The 26,204-nt window shown below is 38.3% G+C and overlaps 1 protein-coding gene across 1 annotated transcript; it reads left to right on the forward strand.

The window, feature by feature from the left end:
• The first annotated feature begins 241 nt into the window (after positions 1-241).
• Positions 242-26,144, forward strand: LOC146451605 (uncharacterized). The gene is made up of 29 exons (XM_085098877.1): positions 242-883; positions 2,531-2,773; positions 3,413-3,621; positions 4,429-4,548; positions 5,676-5,894; positions 7,930-8,046; positions 8,438-8,520; positions 9,527-9,706; positions 10,337-10,486; positions 10,848-10,919; positions 11,390-11,531; positions 12,409-12,583; positions 13,187-13,248; positions 14,202-14,255; positions 14,794-14,879; positions 15,269-15,352; positions 15,939-16,021; positions 16,524-16,687; positions 17,527-17,588; positions 19,923-19,994; positions 20,258-20,332; positions 20,956-21,125; positions 22,717-22,843; positions 22,996-23,077; positions 23,271-23,411; positions 24,412-24,504; positions 25,113-25,227; positions 25,850-25,893; positions 25,995-26,144. Exons 1-29 carry the CDS (start codon positions 370-372, stop codon positions 26,136-26,138), a joined length of 3,882 nt encoding a protein of 1,293 aa, XP_084955003.1. The 5' UTR covers positions 242-369; the 3' UTR covers positions 26,139-26,144.
• Positions 26,145-26,204: the final 60 nt, after the last annotated feature.

The following is a 26,204-nucleotide window of genomic DNA, read 5'->3' on the forward strand; positions in this document are numbered from 1 at the left end:
TGTCCGGTCTAGTCTAGGATTTTTCAGCTTAGGTTCTTTTGAGGTCTGTCACGATACTGCGGACTTACTAACTTATTAGAAAGAAAATAATGTAGTAAAAATAAAAGATTTACCCGTAATGTAAAGAGAAAAACCGCTTGTGTGAGGCGAAGGAAAAGGCACCGTTGCGGCGACCGGAAATGGTATTGGCACCAAACCGGAAGTGGTCATTGTTTTGGGAATAACAAAACTTGACAAAAAAACACGTGGTCTGAAAATCGCTTTGGAAGAGAGCAAGCGCGGGGATTTCCTGTGTGATGAAGGTCACGTCAACAAACGACTGTTGTAAAGCTTTCTCGTCGTAGTAATATAACATTCGGACCATCAAGGATGGATTATCAAAGTGAAGGTTGTCTTCAGGAAATTTTCGAGCGTCAAATGAAAAAGTGTTCGCCGACCGCAACAGCTGTGGTGTCGGGCGATGAACGTTCGCTTTCCTTCTCAGAGCTCGATAATCTCAGCGATGTTTTGGCTACAAATCTCAGGCATAAAGGAGTGAAGAGAGACAAAGCTGTGGGTTTATACCTTGAACGATCGCTGGAATATCCTGTAGCTTATGTCGCGATTCTGAAAGCTGGCGGAGCGTACATGCCCCTGGAACTCTCATACCCCGAGAGCCTGCTTCATTCGATTTTGGAAGACGCAAAACCTGCAGCAGTCATAACGAGTGAACATTTGAATGAAAAACTACCCAACTCAGTTGATGTAATTACTTTAAATGATGGCTGGGACGAACGGTTAGCAAAAGAGAATAAAGCTGAACCTGGTTTGGAGAAAGTCAAGAGTTCTCTAGATGATTTGGCTTACATAGTGTATTCCTCAGGCACCACAGGAAAGCCTAAAGGTAGAGTGCAAAGTACAACTTTTATAGAAAATTTAACCACTCTAGAACAAATTTACAAATTTTTAAAGCGGTTAAACAGTTAATGAAATGTGATAAATAAATAATTAAATTTTAACAAAAGCTCAAGCACATGAATATTCGCCATAAATTTGGTTGTTGGGCCGTAACGTATCTGGTTTTGATGCTCATAATTTCCATCGAATATTTTTGGCTGATCCAAAACCGGAAACTGGGGAATCAGTTTTATTTCAGAGGTCTTGTGACTGTAGTATTAAATTTCGGTGTGGCCCACACACTCTGGGGGTCTTTGATCTGATGAACAATGCAGGACAGCTGTTTAGCTGCTTTTAATTTTAGTCGTAATTGAGAAATGAAATTACCGGATTAAAGGTAATACGAAGTTTAAAATTTAAAGATTATCGTGCAAAAATAAAAAAAAAAAGATTTTTATTTTCTTTGGCCGTGCGCTACTGAAACAGAGTTGCCTGGGACCAAGTTTTCTGAAGCCCGCGTTTGCCCGCGTTTTACAAACAAACATGGCAGAGAAAATGCACAAGATCAAGGCTGCGTTTACTATTATTTGTTGCGTAGTGGTATATTATTTTAAAAATCTAGAGAGTTTTCACGTACAAAGAGACACAAGGAAGCAAGAAATCTCCTCCAGGTACAATTTATCATTTATTTTTTCCAAACCCAGCTTTTCCGGGCCACTACATGTATTACACTGCATGAGTTTAATACAAGTAAGCTTATAAAATCATAAGCTTACAGCATACCTGGCCTTTCCTAATTACACTTGCATGTTGGCAATGAACCTCAGGAGTATTAAATAGTGTGTTACAAGTATTATGTAAACGTTATTTCCTTTTTTATACAAATTAAGCTTATAGACAAATATTTCCATATATATTATTGTGACGTTTAACTCCAATTTTCTGTGTTCTATCAAGGTTCTAAGTTTTTCAATTTCCTTAATTCCAAGGTCACTAGCTCTTCATCCTTTTATCATCATCAAAACTCCGCGCACAAGTAGGCGTACAGAATCATCCCTTGCTGCTTTCAAAAAAAAAAATAAGTTTTAAATAATTCTTCTTAAAATAATTATTTGTCTTTAACAGTTGTAATTTTTGATTTTCCCTTTTTTTCTTTTGTTCTTGATGACCCACAGTTATAGTAGGGCATTCATGCAGTCTTGAATCTTGAAAGGAAACCTAATTTTTCACAAGCCTTGTGGTTTCTTCTTGGTGTCCTTGCCATTTCATTGTCCTTTGCTTTGTTTTTAAACAAATAAATAAATAAACAAATAAAAATACCTTAATGTTTAATAATTATATCTTATCTAACATAAGTGCGATGTCTAACGACCTTACTTACTGATGAAATTTAATGTAAATGTAAAAATTTTTATCAATAAAGATTTGGTAATGCAGAGACATGCAAAAATTAACTATAAAAACCAACGTTTCGGTGTCTTCATGACACCATTGTCTTAAACACTATATGCTAATTTATTGTTACACCTTGCCCCAGACTCTGTAATTTTTTATTTCTCCTTGACAATGGCGTCATGAAGACACCGAAACATCGGTTTTTAACGTTAATTTTTGCATGTCTATGTCTATTTTATATCTTGAATATTTTTTCCAGGGATATGTTGTCCACATCGTGGTGCTGTTTTCTCCTACACCTGGCGATTCCACAATTTTCCTTTTCAGCCTGATGACCGTGTGGCTTGCAATGTGTTCTTTGTGTGGGAATTGCTGCGGCCGCTTCTCAAAGGGATTCCTTTGTATGTCATCCCTGATTCAGTCATTTATGATCCAACACTACTGCTAAAGTTTTTGAAGAAGCATGGCATTACACGAGTCCTTTTTACTCCATCTCTTCTTGGTAAAGAACTGTTACACTACTGCAAGTTATAAGTTTATTTTACTGTTTACTCTGCGGTTTATAATAAACTGCTTTCATTTTTTGTTTTGAAGCTTTGTAAGACTTATTTGCAATTTCATCTCATTGGACTGACGTACCCTCAATTTAGATAAAATAAGCAAGCTAGTGACTTGGTTTAATCACTGCACACCTGACAGTTCATTAATGAATTGTGGCTTTGATGATTATAATATTATCTTGTACCACCATTCAGTATAATTTTTAAGTCTGGACTTGTTTTAAAATTTTAAATTTATAAATTATAACTTACAGTTTTATAAAGGGCTTGAGAGCTCCTAAAGTAGAAAAGGTCTGCCTTAAATTGCTTGGACTTTTCTTTACTAGTTTGATTAATTTATTTAACCTGTATGATATTTTTGTACTGAGCTGAGAAAGGTAAAAAGCTTGAAATTCATTATCTTTATGCCTGAACCACTGCTTCAATGCGACTCTCAATTCCTTTTATACAATAAATTTAGTTATTCACTTAATTATTAAAATGAGCTTTCACAAATGGCTAATACAAGATTACCTACTGCCTAGTCTCCAAACAAGTTATTACCAAGCATTACTTAATATGCTTATGATTTACTTCTATAGAGACACTTTTAACTTGTGAAGACAATGATCTTGCTGGTCACCTGGCCTCCCTAAGAATCATTTGGCTTTGCGGAGAAGTTGTCACGACAGCTCTCCGAGACAGATGTATGAGGACCTTGCCGTGGATAAAACTTCTGAATCTTTACAGCGTCTCTGAGTGTCATGATGTTGCCACTGCTGACCTCACCAATATGCCATTTCAAGATGAAGTAAATACCTTTGCATATTTTTATTATTTGTTTCAAAAACCTTGTAAGTAAACGTTTTGTAAAGTACAGTTCCAGAAAAAATCCATACCCACCCCACGGAAGGTCATCAGAAATTCCTAGGGGGAGGGGGGATCTTAAAAGTCAAAATTTTAGAAGCGAAGTATGAAGTTAAACTGGAATTTCCTGGGGGGGACAGGGGTGCAAAAAAAAACAACCTTCTGTGGGGGCAGTATGGATATTTTCTGGAACTGCACTGATAGTAATATTGTGTAATGTCATGCAAATAGTTTTGCATAGTTTTGTTTATTTCTGATGGTCTATTTTAATCATTTTTGAACTTGAAAATGGTGTCATGATAGAAACGTCGTTTGATTTTATTGTTAATTTTTACTTGCTTTTGTTTAAAAAAATATGAAAACTAGTGGTAAAATCAAATGTTGTTATAATCATTTTCAAATTTGAAAAATTATAATAAGCCCATGCAGAGAAAATATACTGAGTGTTATTATTAAGTTCGTGTGAGAAACATATATTTAAATGATTACAGACAATGAGGATGCCCAATATTTGGCATTCGCAGTTTTTCCATTAATTTTTGAAATTCTTTCTACAAAATTAATTATGATCTTAATTATAATAGTTTGGAATGAATATTTTGTAGCATGTAGGCAAATCAGTGATGTTTGCAGCCTGTGGTGACAGTTGATTAATGTGTTCAACTTGATGGTGACAAAAGGGTGGGTATAGGCATGTTTTAGTGTGGGCGTTTCCATTGGTTAATGTCTTCTTTGTGACTTCTTCCTATAGCTTTCCGATTCAGATGACAACAAGCGTAAATTCTGTCCAGTTGGAAAGCTCTTGCCTGGCGTCTATGTTGCCATCATGGATGAGAATCTGAAGCCGTTACCAGTGGGTGTTTCAGGAGAGGTACAACATGATCATGAAATGTTTGATAGAAATTAACCATAAAACCCCTAATATCAAAGAACAAATTCTCCTATCTTGCCCTCATATTTTTTTTTATAAAAGTACTGAGGAGAAGTAATTAAAATATCAAGAAAATTCACCTTGGGTGATCACATCCTTAATTCTCATGACCTCTGAGGTTGAATAAGCATTGATAATACAAGGAGAAATTTGATTCTGATCACTGTTAGGGTTTAAAGGGTTAAATCTTATGATAAGTCCCTGGGTTGGGAGAGAGGGAGAGTTAACTGGCTCTCACTCTGTAACTAGATGATGGTATAAGCTACAACACTGCAACTTAGAGGGTACAGAAAGCATGTTTCCTTTGAGGTTTATAACATATGAGCTGTCAACATCACATTACATGGGAATTAGGCCATGATCTCCAACTGGCAGCCATCTTTATAAGCTGGGATTTTCCATCAAGGGTTTCTTGATTTTTCAAAAGAATTGACAGAAAAACCACCAATTGAAAATAGTATATAAAAAAGTATTCAAACCATCTAAAAGAGTACAAAATTAATGTTGCAGAGTTTACAGCATGAAAGTGAATAAAAATAATAATTTTCTAAGAAACACGAAAATTCATTTACAAACTTTTAAAAAATCTGCCTGATAGGGTTGCCATGAAATATTAAATTTCATAGACAATGACAGGTCAGTTTAAATTGTTACTGGACAAATTTGAGGAAAAGTCACAAAGTTTTGTGGCTCTTGCTTGCTTATTAATAGTTTAAAAAGATTATGAGAATAGATGAAGGGAAGCACAATTTTTAAGTGGGAAAACCAGTGAGAGTATCAAGCCAAAACGTGAGGCTTGGTGTCTATGCATTTACCTTGGTAAGTCAGGTACGTTATTTGAATACATGTAAGTCTAGTATAAACAGGCTAGATCTGACTGGTTTTAATTGGTCATTAGAGAACTACTCTGAATTTATTAATAAGTGCCTAATGGAATCCGGAATCCGCAATTTAATTCTGAAAATGTTTTGTGTATTAATCATTGTAGTTAAAGATTGCATGGGCTTTTTTGGATCTCTTTTGTTGACATTCATTTTGCCCTATGGTTTGCCCCTTTTGCGATTTAGATTTTTGTTGGAGGGCCTGCCTTAGCTCGTGGCTACTTGAACCGACCAGAACTGAATGCATACAGGTTTATAGAACGTCCACAAGAAGTTCCTGAGTCTGCTGGGCCACGACTTTATCGTACAGGTGACTGGGGTTATCTGCTGTCGTCTGGCATGCTGGAGATCTGTGGCCGATGCGACTCCATGGTGAAAATCAGGGGATACAGTATTGAAACACAGGTGCAATCTAATACACTAATTTTTGCAACATCTTAGTTTAGAATGATAATAATAAACCTTTTACTTATAAACCAACTTAAGAGTTTATTTTTCCACACTTCAAAATTGTTCCAATACAAGATATGTACGTTTACTGACATTTCATGTTAGAAGCTGTATGTAAATAACATTTTCCTAACTTTATTATAAGCTAGCAGAAACAGGAGTTGACAGTCATCAGCGAGTGAACTTCAAAGTGTTACTACCGAGTGTTTTACAAATTCACATAATTCGTAGGATTAGTTTTAGGATTAAACTGAAACTGCAGAGTGGCAGATTCATGGACGTGTTCATTGCACACAATTGTAGATGATAAACTCAAGATTCTTCCATAATGATTGCAAAAATTGTGAGTCAAAATATGAAGAAGGCCTAGCTCTTTTGCACATCACCTTCAAACCAGAGAGTATGTTTGAGTTGTAAACATGAGGACTGAATTCTAAAACCTGTGAGATAGAAAAACTTTTATAGGAATGAATTAGTACTAACAGTGTTTGTACCATTTTCCAGAAACAAATTTCCAGGACTTTTCTAGGACTCAGAAAATGTTTTTTTTCCCAGGACCCATAATGTACATTAAGTATTTTTTATTAAGTTGTTGAATCTACCCATCTGGCTGGTTCTCAATGTCTTTCAATAAAACTTTATCACTTGAGTTTACAGATTTCCAGGATTTTCCAGGACCTCCTACCATTTTCAAGGAAGGACTTTTCAGTCCTGGAAAATGCTAGACTAAAATTCAAGTACATGTACAAATACTGGATTTCCAGGACCTGTATGAATCCTGTTAATATGACCTGAAGAGATTACTTGTAAAGTAGACGATTTTAGCTAGTAGGGGAGACTGGGGAAGGAGAACCTGCCAGTTGATATTAATGTTTATGAAATGTAATGTTGACGATGTTAAGTCCTATTACAGTCGAACCTCCCTTTGCGACCACCTCTCGTAAGCGACCACCTCTCATTAGCGACCACTTTTCCAAAATACCAAAAGTTTTCAAGTCAAATCACTATAGATGGAACCTCTCGTAGGCAACCACCTCTTGTAAGTGACCACCTCTCGTAAGCGACCACCTCTCGTAAGCGACCACTTTTAGAGATGGTTGTTTAAAATTTTCAATTGTTTTTAACCTCCCGTAGGCGACCACTTACAATCTGCTGTATCTCTCACGGACAGAAATTGAAAAATGTGTCGCTGTAGCATATTGGCCACATCATTACAGCGGACGCTGTAAATCTCACAGTCGGAGCTACCGGAAGTGTCTCCCGAAATAGCTTAGCATTAAAACAATTGATAATATACACATGCACTATACTGTACACTGAAATAAACTTTAATCAGATTGATTCCCTTGTAGGGGAGTCCAGAGTGTTGAGCTGTCGTGCAATGTATAATGATTTAATACTTAATCTTAGTGCACGTTTTAAGCTTTAACTAAACTGACAGGCGCAGCCTCTGAGAGAATAAAGTGCGTTGAACTGTCCTGCAGCAGTTTATTGTCAGCTCCAAACTTATCGACGCACAAATATGGGATTGTTTTGCAACCCACAGGCCTGCTGGTGTTTTTAATGCTTGTAACCACTTTAAAAATCACAGGTTTTATAAAAGAGTTGTTAACTTTTTGCTTTTGTTCCGTTCCCTGAGAAATTTAGACAGCGCCACCTGGAGTAATAAGAGAGTCAAGTTTCTTTCACAAGAATTGTCTCAATCACGGCTGTATTAAGTTATTTGTGAGATACAAACAATAATCACCATAGACCCTAAGATTTTTTGCCTAGAATAATTTTGGACCAGTCTTAACAGACTTGTAGCTAGGAAAAGTTATTACTATGGGTTTCGATAAGCATTGGCAAAAGGGTTAGGCCTCCGCAATTACCATATGTCATTACCCGAAATTTAGACCCCCTGTGGTCTGACCTCTGGTAAGCGACCACATATCCTTGACATTATGGGTGGTCGCTTACGGGAGGTTCGACTGTATTTTACTTCTAACAGGCCATAGAGGCAGCACTGCTACAGCTGCCCACAGTTAATGGCTGCTGTGTAGTTGCTCATGGAGAAGAAGGGCAAGACAAGTACCTTGCAGCTTACATTGTTCCAGAAGGAAACAAGGTATCATTGCCTGTTTCATGACATGCGTTCTGTAGACTGAGATTTGCAGAAAATGTGTAAGAATTTCAAACAGTGTAGCCCTTAATTAAGCCTTTTGTTTGTTTGACCAAAAAGAGGGGATTCTTGGCCCTAACAACTAAATCTGTCACTGTGTTAAAGCTCCACAGCCTGGGAAAGTTGATATCATTTTGTGATACCACTTCCCCCCCCCCCCCCCACCACTTCCCTCCTGCTTCCAGAAAATAAATTGAGGGAGGAGTGTAAAACACTGTTTTTGTTCATAGAGTGAGCAATCCAATTTGGCACATTATTAAGTTGGTGTCTGGGGACGCTTCAGAAAGAGAGTTACCATTTTTGTTATTTTTTGTTCATTTGTTTCCTTTTCCATCAGGTGAGCAAGAAAGACATCCGGGCAGCACTGAAGACTAGGCTTCCTTTTTATATGATACCATCACATTTTGTTCTCCTTGCAAGGTTCGTGCAGTAAATTTATTATAATGAAGCTGATGGCTTACTCCTGACAACTACCATCTGTACATGATCCATTGAACCAAACGTTCTGATCAAAAGGAACAGAAATTTTCAAATATTCATTTGAATAACTTAATTTCCTAAATTTAATTGTTATTTTTGTTCTGACAAAAATTATTGTGAGGTTAAAGTTGAAGTTAATTGGTCAAATTGATAAAAGCAGTTTTTCTTTGATTTTGATTTGTGATTTCAATGCAATGGCTTGTATTGTTTGTTTTAAAATCCTCACTCCCAATTCAACATCCAATTTCAATCAGGCACCTTTTTTCTGTGTGGAAACTGAATTTGAAATAATAATAATTTGTACCCTGGGTTCATATAATTTGCAAAATAATATTTTCCATTTTCATCCATTTATATTTAACTCAACTTGATTTTAATGGTACAGTCAACTCTTGACTTGCAGACACCCTGATAATACGGACAGCAGCTAAATCCCCGGCAAGAATATATTATAGACGTTTGACTGAAATTAATTCCTGCTATTACAAACTCTTGCTATTAAGGACACTAAGTTGCAGTCCCAAGGACCCGTGTCCGCATTAAAGGGAGTTGACTGTACTGACCAACAAAATAGAGATGCCTTAATGCCCCTATCAATTTAAGCCATTGGCAGGCATGGGAGAGGTCAGGCAAAGGTGGGGCATTTTAACTTAGCTGAGGATTTTTTGTTCAAATGTGCCTCAGCAGAGCATTTGAGGATGATCGGAAAAGTCATTAAAGTCATTGAAAATTTGTTAGAAAGTCTGCTTACCTGAAGATGATCACAACTTCCCATTATGGGCAGATAATTACTCTCATCTCCCCCACCAGTAGCTTAACTTTGATAGGTCCATAAGATATCATTAAAACATATTTCTAATAATTATCAATTAGTTTTATGTCAATAATTCTTCAAGTGAAAGTTATATGTTGGGGTGATTGCTGTTTTTCTTTGCTCAATTGTTAGTATCCCTGTGACACCTGCTGGTAAGTTGGACAAATCCAAACTGCCTCCCATTGGCTCAACTGGGACAGAAGAGGAAGGCTTGCCGAGCACTCCTACAGAGCGCAGTCTTGCACAGCTGTGGTGTGAGGTGTTGAATATTTCCAACGTTGATGTGCAGGAGGGCTTCTTTGACCTTGGAGGGTGAGGAAATTTTTTTTATACACATGACAATAGTATTATTAGTAATGAAGAAAGTTTACATCAAATTTTAGTAAGGAAGAACAAAGTTGTCATGTTGAACTAGGTAAAACGAGAAAGTGGATTTAAAGCATCATTAACAGCTTCGTGCTGAACACACCATTGGTTACTAGGAAATTACTCCACTTCTTTCCTTTTTCTTTTCTTTTCTTGCTGGCACTGTCACGGCAACTGCTGATCACAAAATTTCACTAGTTCCTGTTATAAGGTAATGACTTCATCTACCTTTCCTTTCTTAAATTCCTCTTTTAATTATTTTTTTACTCCTTGTAACTGTCACAGCAATTGCTGATCTTAAACCTCGGTGACAAGTAACTTTCAAACCTGGCTTAATACAAGAGAAAACTCCAACTGATGACTCCCAAGAAAAATTTGAGCTGTTTCAAATTTATTGTGAGTGCTCAAGTGTCAACACGGGAGTCACTGAGACTACACAAAACTTGTAGGCCAAGTAAGATTTGAGAGTTTGAACTCTCATCGTCTCTTGGTGACGCTCTTGTTTTGCTTTGCCCCTGGCTTTTACTAAAATTATGTATTTTTTAATTCTTTATTTTATGTCATTGTATTTTGCAGACACTCACTCCTAGCTACACATTTGCTGCTGAAGGTAAACAACAACTTTGGAATGAACCTGACAGTCCAGGACTTGTTTGCTTGTCCAACAGTAGCAGAGATGTCCAGAATGATCGACGAGCTGAAACAGAATGGCACACAGTGTACCAAGTTAGTCATTAATATAAGATAATGGTTAATTAATTTAAAAGCTAGTCCGATTCCGTACACAGCATTTTCATTGCGATTTTGAACATGAACAGGCAGGCAAGAAATTAGTGCACCCAGGCAAGATAGTTAACTTCGATAAGTTATTTAATGGAAAATGTTGGTTAAAAGCAACCGGGCAAAGTTGCATTTAGTTGTGTTCATGGACGGTGAATTTGCCCAGTGCCTGGACTTTAATGAAACCGCTGCATACTCAGAAATTCATTTGTAACAATGCTGGTCATACAGTGAAATCATGCAACACTTACAGTTATTTTAGACTGTTTTTTTATTTAACAGGTTGATATAATGTTATTCCTTTCAGAGATTTGTTAGAGGGTAAGGTTGATCTGCTAAATGAAGTAAACTACCACTCAGCTGCAGAAGGATTTGTTAAGTATGTACTCAATACTTTATGCATCTTTATAAAGCTTTGTAATTTGAAAAATAAAAATGTTAAAATTATAAATAATAAGAGATGTAGCCCAGGGGGCTCTCATTTGAAAGGGGCATTCCCGCCTCTTTCATATGAGAGGCCCCCTCCTAGGACTTTGTAGCTCATACATTATAATGCTAAGTGGAACACTGTAAATAGCTGAAAGAAATGATACATGGACCATATGAAGACTGCTGAGTACAATGTAGAGCTTTGGCTGAACCAATGAGATATGTCCAGAAATATCTTAGCTGGAATGGAGCTGACCATTTGGCTACACGCATCACCACTGCTGAGGATCTCAACTTGAAACTACAATCTATGTTCTGACAAATTCAGCTGGTGGTTATTTGGCAAATAATTTTTACAAAGTTATTTGGCTTTGCTGCCTCCCTGATTCACTGCTTCTACTATTTTTATCTCTTTTCTAGCATGGATATTATGTTAAGAGCATTTTGGCGCTCTGGAAACTTCAAGAACACTCGTCGATGGATCAGGGGACGCGTCCTGTTAACTGGTGCAACAGGCTTTTTGGGAGTGTTTTTATTGAGAGATCTTATTAGGTTTACCAAGGTAATTTAAATACAGGTCGTCTCTTAGTGCAGCTTTTTACATCCAGTAGACAAGTAGTTTTATGGGGAATTTATATGTAAGGTCTCCTGTTTTCTTTTTACGTCTGGGCATGCACAGTCAAGGTCTGGAATGTTTTTTACTGCAGTCTAAAAGAGAAGACATCCCTGGAAAATTTAACGCTAAAATCAAGTGGCACACTATCTGTACAAGCAACATGCGCCAAATGAATAAGGAGTCCTTAGTCACTAAAAAGGGCGCAAAGTTTTGCACTTCACGTACACCGATTTAAATTTAACTGTAACTTGGTGGCGTAACATGAAATAAATTTATAGCTTAACTTCTTCAGGTTTGTAGTAAAACAACTGCAAAATAATTTAATTTTTTTTCACAAAAGAAAAAACTATTCGCTCAGTTAAACCTGTTTCTATTAGCCTTAAATTTCGTGGTAAAATTTGTGCACCATGTTTACACTTGGCATGCTGTTTCTGGTGGAAGCAGTCTAGAGTTAGCCCTGAAATAGGCAGCTAGAGTGATGCCTTACAATACTGGGAGCCTCCCTCTACTTCTCAACTTTCTGTACCTCATTTATTCTTATGATTTTCTGCAGTTCTATCTTGCAGTAGGAAAGTATATTGCCTTGCAGTTTAGGTTTAATGAGTTCACCACATAATAAATACACAATAAAATAAAGACAATTGAAAACTACAACGAAACAATTAAATGGCGGGAGAATGGAACGGAACTTCCGTTCCACTTGGCATCCAACTTGTAGTTTTAGTATAATGCGTCTGAGTGTATGAAAAAGTCAATTAGCCAAGTGCTCATGATTTTAAGGTTTTTGTTTGATGTTAACATCACTTTTATGTTCATGTTGCAGGTTCACACTTTCTGCATTGTGCGTGAACAGCCTGGTGGTGTTGATGCAAAGGAGAGATTGAAGCAAGCCTTACAAAAGTTCAAGATACTTCCAATCACTAACGACCGTCAACAGATGACTGAAGAAGAACGATATCTTGATTATGGCTTTGAACATCGAGTAACTGCAATGAAAGGTCTTTTAGAACTTGTACTTTCTAGCACATGTATTTTTATATACTTACTGACACAGGTCAATGATTTCACTTTATGAGCAGTGATTACTTAAAGGGGAAGTATCACGGAAATTTGATGTCATTTCAAAACCCAAAAATGTTTGTCTGTCAACTCAACTGAAACAAAAAATAATCGTCTAGTTTTGTTATAAATTATCACCCCAGTGCAGTAAAACTGTCGATTAGTGCCTCTGGCCAGAGACAGAGTAGGTCGGAATACGTTTTTCAAGCCCAGTTCTCGCATTTTTTTTTCTCCAAAATGCGCTAGATCAGATCACGAGTTGATCTTTTCAAGAATTGAGTTGATTTCTTTCCTCTCGTTGTTGTAGATTGAATCATTTTGGTGGACAAGTGAAGATCATTTTTCACCATTTTTAAAGAAAAGAGGTCAAAAACCCCATGACACTTCCCCTTTAAAGATAAGCTTGTTTTTATAATAGTTTCTCAAGATTTTCAGTCACATTTTATCAAGCACCGTTATTCCCAATAAACAAAAAACATTAGCATTTATATAAAGCTAATTATAGTTATTTATTACTGACTGTTTCAATGTTTGTGCTTCAGGTGATGTGTCATTGGTAAGGCTTGGAGTGAGTGAGGAAGAGTACGTGCATTTGTCATCGGAGGTTAGAAGAAACTTTAGAGATATTAAGAATTACGTTGGTCGGTTTCTCAGTAAAATTGAGTAGTTTTGTGTTACCATGAAAGGGCAGAATTGTTTTGCACTATTCTCATCTATGTACTCACTTTTCAAGGAAACACTAACGCGAAACTCACGTTTGTCGTCTGCCGTAAATGCGATTCTAAATCTCCCTTTCATCTCAGTAGTGTTAATAGGACTGACGCACTACAAAGCCAAGGTAACTGGAACAAAATGCACTTTCCCCCACATCGCTCTATCAGCGAAATAACTTAGACTTTCAACACCTAGAATAGTTTAAGTTTCAAGTTTATTCAAAAATTCAAAAATTTAGCAAAAAAGAGAGACTGGCCCTCGGGTAGCGAGAGCTAATCTAGGCGACAATCAAAGACAGAACAAATAGAATTTGGGGGAGGAAGGGAAATCACGAGTAACACAAAAAAAAACTGAAGAAAAAAAGAAAGAGAAAATCGAAAATTAACGAGTTGCAACTAATTTGCGAGACCTATTTTCTGTACTATGATAGGCCTTTCAATATAGTCATATTCATGTACCAAAATATTGACGAGAAGCAGGCGAATTTCTCCTTTGAATTCTTTCTCAGTTTTGTGTTTCTGTCCCAGTTTTAGTTATGAGATGCCTATATATGTGAAAATGTTTATTTGTTCTTTATGGGTGCATTAAAAACTCAGAACATGACCAGCTCCCAGTTGGCTTGATAGCTCAGTTGGTGGAGCACTGCACCGGCATCGGAGAGGTCATGGGTTCGAATCCCGTTCAAGCCTGAATTTTTGTCAGGTTTTTTCGCAACAGTCTGGTTGCTTAGATAACTGCGAGAACTTTTCTTCTATATAATGAAATGTCTATAACTGTAATTCGTAAAGTTGCAGTAATTTTTGTTGGTATAGGTGTTGAGTCTTAATTCTTTTCTTCATACAGATTGACTTCATTATTCATGCTGCTGCTGCTGTCAATATGGTTTATCCATACCAGGTTGGCGCATGTTTTTATTACTAAGATAACTAAAAGTAGCTAAACAAGATTGAATCTTAGAGTTTGAATATACCAGTGAAAGGCATAGCGGTATTAAAAGAGGTTTTTGTAACAATACAATAAAGAATTGAAAAATTGTCAAATACTTGTCAAATACTCGTGTACGTGCGATTGGGAATCCTTCTGCGATAGAGGGCCAGACTGCTAACATCTTGAATTTGCGAACGGGACTTTGGGCGTGATGCTCAACGAGTTTGCCCATAAATTCTGAAAGTCTCTGAAGAGTCTCTTGGCCGGGACGAAACGCCGGGTCAGACTAGCCACGAACATTTCACAAGTATTTTGTAACAATGTAAAGAAAAAAAAGGATTATGATTTGTGACATTTTACAGTTCTATTTGGATGAGTAAAATTGTTATACGTGCCACTATTTGGGAGCAAATCGTTGTACCAGTGAACACAATCCTGCAATTTTTAACCACGGCTTTTTACCAAGTCCAGATTGTATTAAATCGTGTGATTTTTACGCTAATTACAGGCTTTGAGAGGAGCTAATGTGCAAGGGACACAAAATATTCTGCTGTTCGCTTGCACCAGCAAAATAAAACCGTTGCATTACATCAGGTATGTCTATGGAATATTTTGCTCTTTTTCTATAGGTTCTGGGTTTTAAACATGTTGAAAGTTCAAGAGCAAGAAAGTGGTTGTCATTTTCAAAGGCGGCGTACATGCTTATCCAGGGGGCGCCTCCTGTGGTTCAAGGGGAGGAGATCGCTTACATTTCAGACTACCGCGTAGTGGGCTGAGTTTGTTGTTGGTTCACGTCCTTACCCCGAGACGTTTTTCTCCGGGTACTCCGGTTTTCCTTTCTCTTCAAAAACCAACATTTCCAAATTCCAGTTCGATCAAAGGAGTGTTCCAAATTAGTCCTCTGCGCTAAATACATTGACACTTAAATAAAGTGATTTATTACAACTGATTAAACAGTGATTTTTTTTATTTTCTCATTACAGCACAGATGCTGTGTTTCCCCATGGATTGTCAAACTGCTCTGAAGATGCTGACATGAAAGAATATGCATCTCAACTTGATGACGGGTACATATTACACACACAGAACTTACACAAGCAGGAGTAAATGCGACCCTAGCGAGGCATTATTCAATAGAACAGGCCCCAGTTGTTCAAAGGCCGGATAACTTTATCCGCTGGATAAGGCACTATTCAGGGTCTAAAATACACTTCACGTTAAACGTTGTCCAACGTTTTCGTACACTCCCAAACTTAACTGTGGTTAGAGTGTGCATGTTCGCTTGTACAAGAGGAAATACTGAAATCGTTGCCAATCAATCAAAGAGCACAATAAAGCAGAACCAAGAGTGTCGTAAAACCAAAACCAAAGTAATTACTCTGGCCAATCGCAACAGATGTAAACAACACAACAAGCTAATCAGAATTCAAAGTAAATACATGTAACTGGCGCCAAGCGCGGGAAAACGCGTGCGGTCAAAACACGATTGGTTTTGGTTTGGATTCCCATTGGTTGAGAAAGTGGCGCGAATTTTGTTAACCAATCACAGGGCGTAGTAATGCAAAACCAAAACAAACGCGAAATTGCTTTCGTCACTCAACTGAAAAGCGCTCTATTGGGGTATTAAATTAATTACCAGCTTTCTTTTGTCAGGTATTCTCAGTCCAAGTGGGTGGCAGAGCAGTTGGTGTTGAGAGCGAGGACTCAGGGCCTTCCTGTTGTCATCTACAGATTAGGTACAGATACAATGAAGGAAATAAGTTGACTCAAAAGCCATCAAGATGTGAAGCTCATTGTAATCAGTGAAGTTTCCTGGTCCGTGCTGTGTGGCCCGTTTCTTGAAGGTCCCGATAACTTGTAAACCTTGCTTGGAACTAGAGGCTCAGAGGTTCAGTTTTTTATTCATGTTAGATTTGTTCTTTGAATCACATGGGGCAAGTTTCTACTGGATATTACCACCAATTCTGGACTGATAAAACGGGTTTGAGAAAATACGGAAAACATAGAAAATATTTGAGAAAACGCGGGAAGGGAAGAATGTTGTTTCGCATCGTCCCTCTTTACCTTGGGAACTTAAGCATCCCATCGAGAGAGGGGTAGGGATACTTATAGTTGCTGTATGTTGCAGAAACCAGGTTACATTCTCTGTAAGCTCTATGGGAATGTGGCTTTACTGTTGCCTACCTTTGTGCATTGCAGAGCCCATATAGTGATTGTAGACGTATCTTGTTTATTCAGGTAATCTTTCTGGTGACCGAGAGCATGTGCAGTGGAATCCCATAGATTTTATTTTGCTGGTGATCAAAGGCATCACAGCAACGCTCTCTGCACCCAATATTGACTGGCAAGTTGAAATGACTCCGGTGGATTTTGTGAGCGAGATGATAGTCAAGATGACGCAGGTTGGTCCTACCACCAGTCTTAAAACTACAGTTTAAAAATTTTTACTTGCAAATTAATCGGAGTAATAATAGATGAAATAATCGTTTGTCGCACGACGTTTCGAATTAAGCGACTTCGTCGTGAGCAGTTTTCAACTGAGTTTCGTATCACTCTAACCAATCACAGCAAAGGTAAACAGCGCGATGAACCAATCAGAAGTCACAGTTGGTTTTAATTATAATCAGGGCAAACGCGAAATTTCTTTTCATTGCAACATTTATCACCACAGATGCGATTTACGCGAAAAGGACATAGATTCTTGTAAACTGAACCGGGAACTTACAATGTTGGAAACACACAATAGAAATGCACAGAACATAACATAAAAGTGTTAAATGAGTAAACTTACAAGAAACTTTTTAAGTTACAAATCAGTGTCACAAAAATAAGTTTCAATGGAAATAGTTATCGTGGATAACAAGGTTACATGCCAGCCGGTGTATATATATTATATAAAATATACGATGTTACTGACTTTGGATAGACGGAAAAATAGTCGGGTCTTGCTCTTAGAATTCTCAGAGGGAGACTCAAAACGCAGAAAGCGCGAACTCACGAGGACTAAAGCGCGAAAAGCGTGGATGATCGCGCGCGAGCGGCACACGCCTGTGAGGCGAGAAAAAAAACCTCTCTTTCCAGTCTCACTCTCCAATTTCTTGCTCGCTCTAGACTTTACCTTTAGAGACAGCTCTTGATACGATTTGAAGAGAACAAAATACGAGCTGTTTTGCAGTCTAGGTCTTGGACGGTTAAAGGAATAACATTCATGCTAATGTGACTCAACTCTTTCACAATTTAGGAAATGGCAGTATCACTGGGAAAGGTGTTCCACATCATCAATCCGCAGCCTATAAGTGCAAAGTAGGTTGTTATTAATATGTGACTCGGAAAACATGAAGATATTGGTAATTTAGACTAAAAGGCAGTGAAGTTGTCGTACACCAGGATCCAGGGGTGATTTATCAGATAAAATTTAACGTCGGGCGTAACTGCTAACGCCAGCCCTTCAGCCCAGTCACATTCAGTATTTTAACGTCTGACGATAGCATTTACGCTCGGCGTTAAGTTTTATGCAACTCGTCCCAGGAGACATCGTGTGTACGCAGCTTATGAGTTTGTAGATGTAGCCGTAGGTGTATCATACCCAACTCTCTATCCGTTTTAGTAGCTTTGCAGTTTTATTACAGTCGAACCTCCCTTTGCGACCACCTCTCGTAAGCGACCACCTCTCCTTAGCGACCACTTTTCCAAAATACCAAAAGTTTTCAGGTCAAATCGCTATAGATGGAACCTCTCGTAGGCGACCACCTCTCGTAAGCGACCACCTCCCGTAAGCGACCACTTTAAGAGATGATTGTTTGAAATTTTCAATTGTTTTCAACCTCCCGTAGGCGACCACTTGACACACAATCTGCTGTATCTCTCACAAGCGGAAATTGAAAAATGTGTCGCTTTAACATATTGGCCACATCATTACAGCAGACGCCGTAAATCTCACAGTCTGCAGAAGTGTTTACCGATATAGCTTAGCATTGAAACAATTGATAAAATACACATGCACTTTACTTCACACTGAAATAAACTTTAATCAGATTGAATCCCTTGTAGGAAAGAAAAGCTTTCTTATCTTTTATCTTTCTTATCTTTTTGCTTATGTTCCGTTCCCTGAAAGTTTAGACAGCGCTACCTAAAGTAAGAAAAGAGTCAAGTTTCTTTTACAATGATTGTCTCAATCGCTGTATTAAGTAATTTGTGAGATAAAAACCATAATCACCATAGACCCTAAGATTTTTTGCCTAGAATAATTTTGGACCAGTCTTAATATACCTGTAGCTAAGAAAAGTTATTACTATGGGTTTCGATAAGCACTGGCTAAAGGGTTAGGTCTCCGCGATTACCATGTGTAAATTACCCGAAATTAAGACCCCCTGTGGTCTGACCACTGGTAAGCGACCACCTCCCGTAAGCGACCACATATCCTTGACATTATGGGTGGTCGCTTACGGGAGGTTCGACTGTATCTTTCTTCAATGATTGTGGCTTTGTTGAGACTGGTTTCTCGTTGTAAACTTGACATTTCCAGTTGCCCTTGATATTCAATGTATTTATGTTAAACTTTTCTTTTGTACGCGAACCTTTATTTAAGCCGGAGAGCAAAGGTTACATTCGAATTTTATAGAATAATTAGATCAGGGAATTAATTCTTCGAAACTCTGTAGTGTATGTTAAAGTGCTTAGTGAACCCATCTTAAAATTATGCGCAAGGAATCCCAGGGGTTCACTCAGCATTTTAACATACACTACATAGTTAATTCTCTGATCCATTATTTGCGTCCTCTTCAAAAAAAGTTGTTGTATCCACCCAGTTCAGGAAATCCTGTTTGAATCAGTTACCACTCGGTCACTATGTTTAACTATGTCTCTCGTGTATCTCTCTCTCCAGTGCGTACCATTTCCTTCAGGAGGTTGGCTTCAAAATGCTTTACCATTGGCCCCCATTTTCACATTTTACTTCTTTTAGAGAACGCGTTACCAAGTCTAGCTCATTTGTACTCTGGGACGGTGCCTACTTTGTTACTGCGCATACGTTTTACGCATCTCGAGACACTCGGTTTTCCTATGGGTGGTGCCTACTAATATAGCGATATTTTTGCGCGGTTTAAAACTATGCAGAGAAAGCAGAACTTTAATAGCAAATGCTCTTGGTATCCAAAAAAAAAACTGGGGGTAACCATGCATTTTTCAGAGATAATAGAGCTTCAATTTGGAAATATAACGCCATACATTGCTTTGTATTTTACTGTTTTTAAGAATAATTGTTTTATAATTATCTCCAAAAAATGCGTGGTTACCCCCAATCTTCTTTTTGGACTCCAATAATCCAACAGCCCTTGCTAAGATTTGCTTTTCTCGCATAGTCATAAACCACACAAAAATACTTCCTTATCAGTAGGCGCCGTCCTTAAACTTTGATTGTAGGCTACTCGTGAAAGTATGCAAATTAATTGTTGGTGGCCTCATTTTTTGCGTGTCACTTTGCAAACGTTTTCTTCTTGTACAAACCTGAATGCCAGTCCCCCCCTGCTGTACTGATTTTCCAGCTTTGTTTTAGCTTAAAAGCGTTGTCACTTAACAAGACCTATATCCAATTCACCCGGTAAAATAATATATGAGTGCATTTATTTTTCCTCACAGGTGGTTGTTTGAGTGGATGAGTGTCCATGGCTATCCACTGGACATTATTCCTTTTCAAGACTGGTGTAAAAGGTATATAATAAACTCTTTACTTTCTAAGAAAGGCAAATTACAGAGGATCCCTATTTTATGGACACCAATGACTTATTACGGAAAGGTTTTGTTGTCCCGACGGAAAGCTCATACATTTTCTGTTACGTGAACCGGCCCTATGCCCCACCGGGGGCTCAAAGGACTAAGAGAGAACCGGCTTCAGAAAGTTAATCTCGGTTTTCGGACACTAGTTACAGCGATGAATATCTTTTGACTTTGATCTATCACACGTTTCTGCATAGAATTGAAGTTGCTTGCAAGAATGACCCAGACTCTGGACTCAATGCACTTCTTCGATTGCTTGAGATTTGGATGAGGTGAGTTTCAATGTTTGTTAAAGTGTCGCCTGTTTAAGTTTCAATTCTCCCCTCCTCACTGTCTCTCTTCCTAAATCTAGCCTAAACTGATAGCTGCGATTATATTTCCCTTCCATAAATTTAGCGCGGTGTATCATTTACTGGGGTGAACTGAAGCGGTTGCCTTCAATTTAGCTTCTCACGATAAAAGAGACCGATCAAGCTTGATGTTCAGTTCAAATCTCCAAACCCATTCGACGGCCTTAATTGAAATGAACATACGTATACTCCGCTCTCAACTGAGTGCACGAAAATAACATTTCAATGATTGAAAGGTTTATGAAATTGAGAGGGTTTTTTAGGAAATTAACACAGTTTCAACTATCGAACTTCACTACATGAACATTTTGCTGATTAAACATAGCCTCGTGGTTGGTTACCCAAGAAAAATACCTCGTTAAACCGATGATTTGTGTTAAGTATCTTAACTAGCCTTTCGAGCCCCACCTGCACAGGCAACCCTCTCAGCTGAACAAAATGGGGAGACTGTGACATTTCAATGACATCTCTAATCAGTGTGTTGCAAGCACACTTTATGTTCTTCAATTCAATTCAATTTTATTTTTTCTTCCATTTTCGAACAGGGACTCTTCATTTCTTTCTAACCTGAGTACTTACACTATGACAAATTTCGAAGGAGTGATGAAGCACTTTAAAGTCAGTTATCCTCTCGTCAATGCTGAGCTTCTTGCAAGTTACTTTTCTGCCCTGGTTGCGCAGGGTATTTTGCCAGTTCCAAAGAAAAAGATAAGAGGTATGTTGATATACGTTTTCCGGTCAAAATGCCCCTAAGGACTTTTAAGTCCTTGGTCAGAGCGTTACGTTAGATGCCCAAAATTAACGTCTCACTGGAGAGAAGGTTGCCAATTGCATTGGATAATCATCTTTTCAGAGCTAAGCGTCCGAGATAAAATCTACTCACCAAAACAACAAGAGCTATGTGCCATCACTTGGTAAATTATTGTAGAATGCTTATAGCTGGATTGAAGGTAATAAGATTATGGAATATTTTAACGGTTACGGTCAGGCGATTTTGCCTTGTGATTGAATTTTCGAAGCGGCGTATTTTTGTTGAGGTTCTGATGCATCTGGTTTTGTTCGAGTTTCCTTGTTTGCGATCTCTTTGTGACTATTTCGATGCATCTTGTCTTTTCATTTACCTTGTTTGATTTTCTCAGACGTTGTTGTAAAACAGCGAAATAAAATAAAACTGTTCCATGCATCGATGAATCCGTCATTTGACAATCACACGGACTTATGCCCTGTTTATATTTTCTCGGATAGGCTTGCCAAACTCTTTATATGAGGAAAAGTTGTCCGCCTGCAAGGGTTACCCTCACCGAGGCGAGACAACTACCCCCTCCGAGTTTTTTACCCACTCGAGACTAGTTGGGAGCTTCTTGTAACGGTTGGTAAAACTGTTTGAAGAAATAAGCGAAAAGTTAGCTCGCCCAAGGTAACTCGGGGGGGGGGGGGGGGTTTACAGTCGCCTGTTTATTTTCAAGATATGAAATTTAAATTAGGTTAAATAAAGGAAAGAAAGTCAAAGATATATACACACATAGTGATAGAACAACTCTATTTAGAGTGATATGAATAGTTTAATTCTTGTTTCTGGCCGTCGCGTTTGTTTTCTAAAAGCAGTTTAACAGAGCAAAAGTGAATCAAAGGAGGCAAGTTTCAATAAAGTTTGACCATACTTAGTCGACTTAAATAAATATATACAAAGAAGAAGGGGAATAAGAGAATCATGAATAATTAAGTACGGTCAACTTTGTCTCGGTCACGCAATTTTCACGATGACATACAGGATTTTTCAGTTCGTTGTTTTTTCCTGCAAATGAGGGATATTGTTATCTAAATCTCACTGGGATTACAATATTTAAACACGAAAGGAAAAACGGAGAGGATTCTAGCAATTGCTGTCAAATAACGCCATTGTGAAAATCGCCTATTGTCAAATACGTGAGACCACCTTACACATCCGGGAATTTTCACGAGTTTGGGTGTTGTTGCTCAGCGGTAAAACGCAAAACAAGATGGCGGAGAAGTCGACTGATACAAACGTTCGAAGCGGTCTGTACGGATGATTATTAATTATTAACAAATTTACTTGAACCTTTCTCATGCAGAAATCTCGAACTGAGTTTTTGGGCCTTTTGCAAGAGTTTGGCAGCTTAAAACAATATTGTCGTCCAGTGGGCAATCATCTTCTGCGATTTGGTCGTCAGAGTTCAAATTCAAGTCGTGTTCGACGACGGTTGAGTCTCTTATTTCACGATGTATCCTCTTCGGATTCCCTGCCCCCCACAACTTGTAAAATTACGTTCTTACTGTTTTTGTAGGCCCCAGATCCCTTGGAGGAAAAGTTGCCATAGTGACAGGTGCTTCCAGTGGTATTGGTGAGGCTGTGGCTAGAGCTCTCGCAGAAAATGGAGCGAAGGTTGTTTTGGCTTCAAGACGAAAAGAAAGGTGCTTAATTTAGTGATAAGGTCTGATTAGAAGACAATGATATCGAGTTCTGGCCAGAGCATAATCTTTCACAGGATTTACTTTTGTAGCCAAATTACTTTAATTAAAGTAGCTGTTCACGTTGTTGAAGAATGTTTGAATCTGCTTTATAGGCTGGATCGAATAAGAGATGAAATTGCACAGTTGGGAGATGTGGCAGTTTCTATGAAAACAGATGTGGTCGTTAGGCAAGAGGTAATTTATCAATATTTACTTTTGCAAACCTATAACAGAAGTATTTGGGCCAATTTTGGCACAGCCTTTATTGTAAATGTCGCACTATATCGAGATCTAACGATTATCGGAAGAATTAATGACATCAACTTCAGTGTTTTGTAGGAATAAACAATTATTTTTTTTTTCTTTTGCTTTTTGTGAAAATGGCAAGGTCTTCGATCTGGTGTCCCACACAAATGGCACATTAGGGCCGGTGGACATCATTGTTAACTGTGCTGGGTTGGGCTACTACACCACAATGAGCAACTGTCATCTAGATGAATGGGAAAGGATGGTTGATGTCAACTGCAAGGTATTTTAAAGAGCGGTTTTCGAATGAGTGTCGAAAGAAATGTAGCGTTGCTTTGGTTTTGCTTTACTAGGCTCTGGGATTGGTTAGAAAATCTCATGCCACTTTTTTAACCAATGAGAAGCAAAAGCAAAACCAGCTGTGACTTGATCGTACGCGTTTTCCCGCGCTTAGCGCCGCGGCTGGTTATATGTATTTGTCTCGACTTCTTATTGGCTCATTGCGTTTTCTGAGTCTGCTGTGATTGGCCAGAGTAATTGCTTTGGTTGTGGTTTTTCGACACTTAATTGAAAACTGCTCTAAAACACAACATTTCAATGCCATTTAATCCTCCATTGACAACTAGACTGAGGTTTTGGAAAGTCATGCATCGACGCAAGTACAATCCCGAAATCCCGTAAAGCATTCTTGGCTGGAGGTCACTCCTCATATGGATAGAGCAATTCAGCATTTATCATTTTTGTGTCACTTTGATGACAGCAGGATTTCCGAGGTTCATGTTTTCATGGAAAATATTAAGTTACTGCCAGTGATAGAATTGTAAGCAAAAATAGGTGTAGAGACCCTGAACTCTTCTAAATTGCATCCGATTAAAATTAGTTGGCCTTCTCAGAATTACTGAACTATCTAGCCTTGATTTGTAGGTTTACGATACAGTTTGGACGTTCTTGTAAAGTTAGTAGCCTTAATTGGTAAATACGCGAAAGCTTAAAAGCCAATGAAAAATTGGTCAAACTATGTACTAACTTTTGGATTTGAAACAATACAAATCAGCCCTGTCAGTAGATCATATTCATATAATCACGGCTAGCCTCCGTTTCTTTGGCTCTCGTACCAGTATCCGCGCGGTCAAAACGCGAAAAACTCACTAGACTCCAACGGAAAACGCTTGCTACACAGGCTTAATCACGGCTGAACCTGAACTAGTAATTCATTATAAGGAATCAGCAATAAACATGTGACGTTTAATTAGTTTGTTGGTTTATTTGCTGTGTCTCATCAGGGTGTAATGAATTGTGTTGGTGCAGTTTTGCCAGGTATGCTGGCAAGAAAGAAAGGTCACATCGTCAACATCTCATCAAATGCCGGCAAAAAGGTATTAAACAGTAACAAACATTAAACATGTATACGCGCTGCGGATGAAAGATTATATAGAAGAAAAGATTCTCGCACCGGCATCGCAGAGGTCATGGGTTGAAATCTCGTTCAAGCCTGAACATTTTCAGTTTTTTGTTTGTTCAGTTTGTTTTGGCAACAGTCTGGTTGCGAAGATGACTGCGAGAATCTTCAGTTGTCTTCTGTGGTATCAAACATAATAACCAAGTGCATCACGTTTTCACGTGTATCAGCGTCAAATTCCAGTTTGACACCCTAGTAATGGACAGGATAAACGAATTCTCCCTTGTATGTTAAGAACAATTAATATTATACTAGTAATAATGAAAGATTAGGGAGTGCGTTCGATGATCTCGATCCCAGGCTCTCTCTCCTTTGCAAGTTGGTGATGATGTCATCCGCCCCTGCAAAATCTGCGGGGGATGACAGATAAGCGTTCCAAAATCCATTCATTCACGGCGATCAACTTTGTCCCATTCGGTCGCTACTCCAATCTGTATTAGGAGTGCGTTTTTTCTAGGTCAAACGCAATGAATGGTATATCTTTGCAGTTCCACTATAAGAAGCTTAGTATGTATTTCCTTTCAGAGCTTCCCTGGGTTGACTGTGTACTCTGCCACGAAGTTTTTTGTGGAAGCTCTGACTCAGGGCTTGAGGCTGGAGATTGTAGGCAGCGGAGTGAAGGTTACCTCCATCCAACCAGGTTTGATTTATCAGCATATTCCTTGGTTAATGATTGTGGAGGGGCGTTTGACTTCTGTGTTTGAAGACTCCATAGATTAGGGAGCTTTAGCAACGACGACGGCGACAGCAGCGAAAACGTCACAATTAAAATGAATTCGCGTTTTCTGAAACATCCTCGCGATTATTCCAATTCGCTTTCAATGTCAAATGTAGGTGAAATTTCCTGGAGTTTAATTCTTGGAGACCGTATCCAAGGTTAGAAAGAGAAAGAAAAGTTCGTCGTCGTGAGTTTACGTCCTCCATAAAACGTCCCATCAGGAAATTTCACGCCCATATCGTGTTGTGACGACAAAAAAAGTACCAAGAAGTGTAATGCACGTGCAGAGTCAAGCTTATTGCTTTTTTGACGTTCTCGTTGCCAAAGGGGCCAATGATAAAAGAAAGCTTCTTTTTCTAAACTTGAACGCTGTTGTTAGTAATAACATTCCAAGATATTTCGGCCGTTCGTCGTCGGCACTCGGAATGTTTTTGTCCAGTCTTAATTATAAACTGAATTTGGCTTTGTTACTATATTACCGAGCTACACATATATTATCTTCCTTTTTATCAACGGCGTCGATTTTTCTCTCATCCTCTTCCAGGAGACGTTGCAACAGACTTTGGGATAGGAAACACTGATGAAGAGGTTAGCCAATTATGCTGCTTGTTACAAATACTCGACGCATTATCGTATTTGAAGAAAAGCGAGGAAGAATTAACTGGTTCTGTCTCTGATTGTGTTCCCAGGCTCGAGAAAAATATGAAGTTAGTGACGATATCAAGAGACTGGACCCAAGTGATGTGGCGAATGCTGTTGTTTATGCAGTGACTCAGCCAGCTCACTGCGCTGTCAATGAAATCATGATTGAACCTACAGATGCCCCTTGTTAAGAAAGTTGGAGAATTAACAGTTAGACAGGATTGAAAAGCTACATAATTCAATATACGCTGATGCAT

The sequence above is a fragment of the Pavona decussata genome, unplaced genomic scaffold (genome assembly GCF_977016875.1).
Source record: "Pavona decussata unplaced genomic scaffold, jaPavDecu1.1 SCAFFOLD_386, whole genome shotgun sequence".
NCBI classification, from domain to species: domain Eukaryota; kingdom Metazoa; phylum Cnidaria; class Anthozoa; order Scleractinia; family Agariciidae; genus Pavona; species Pavona decussata.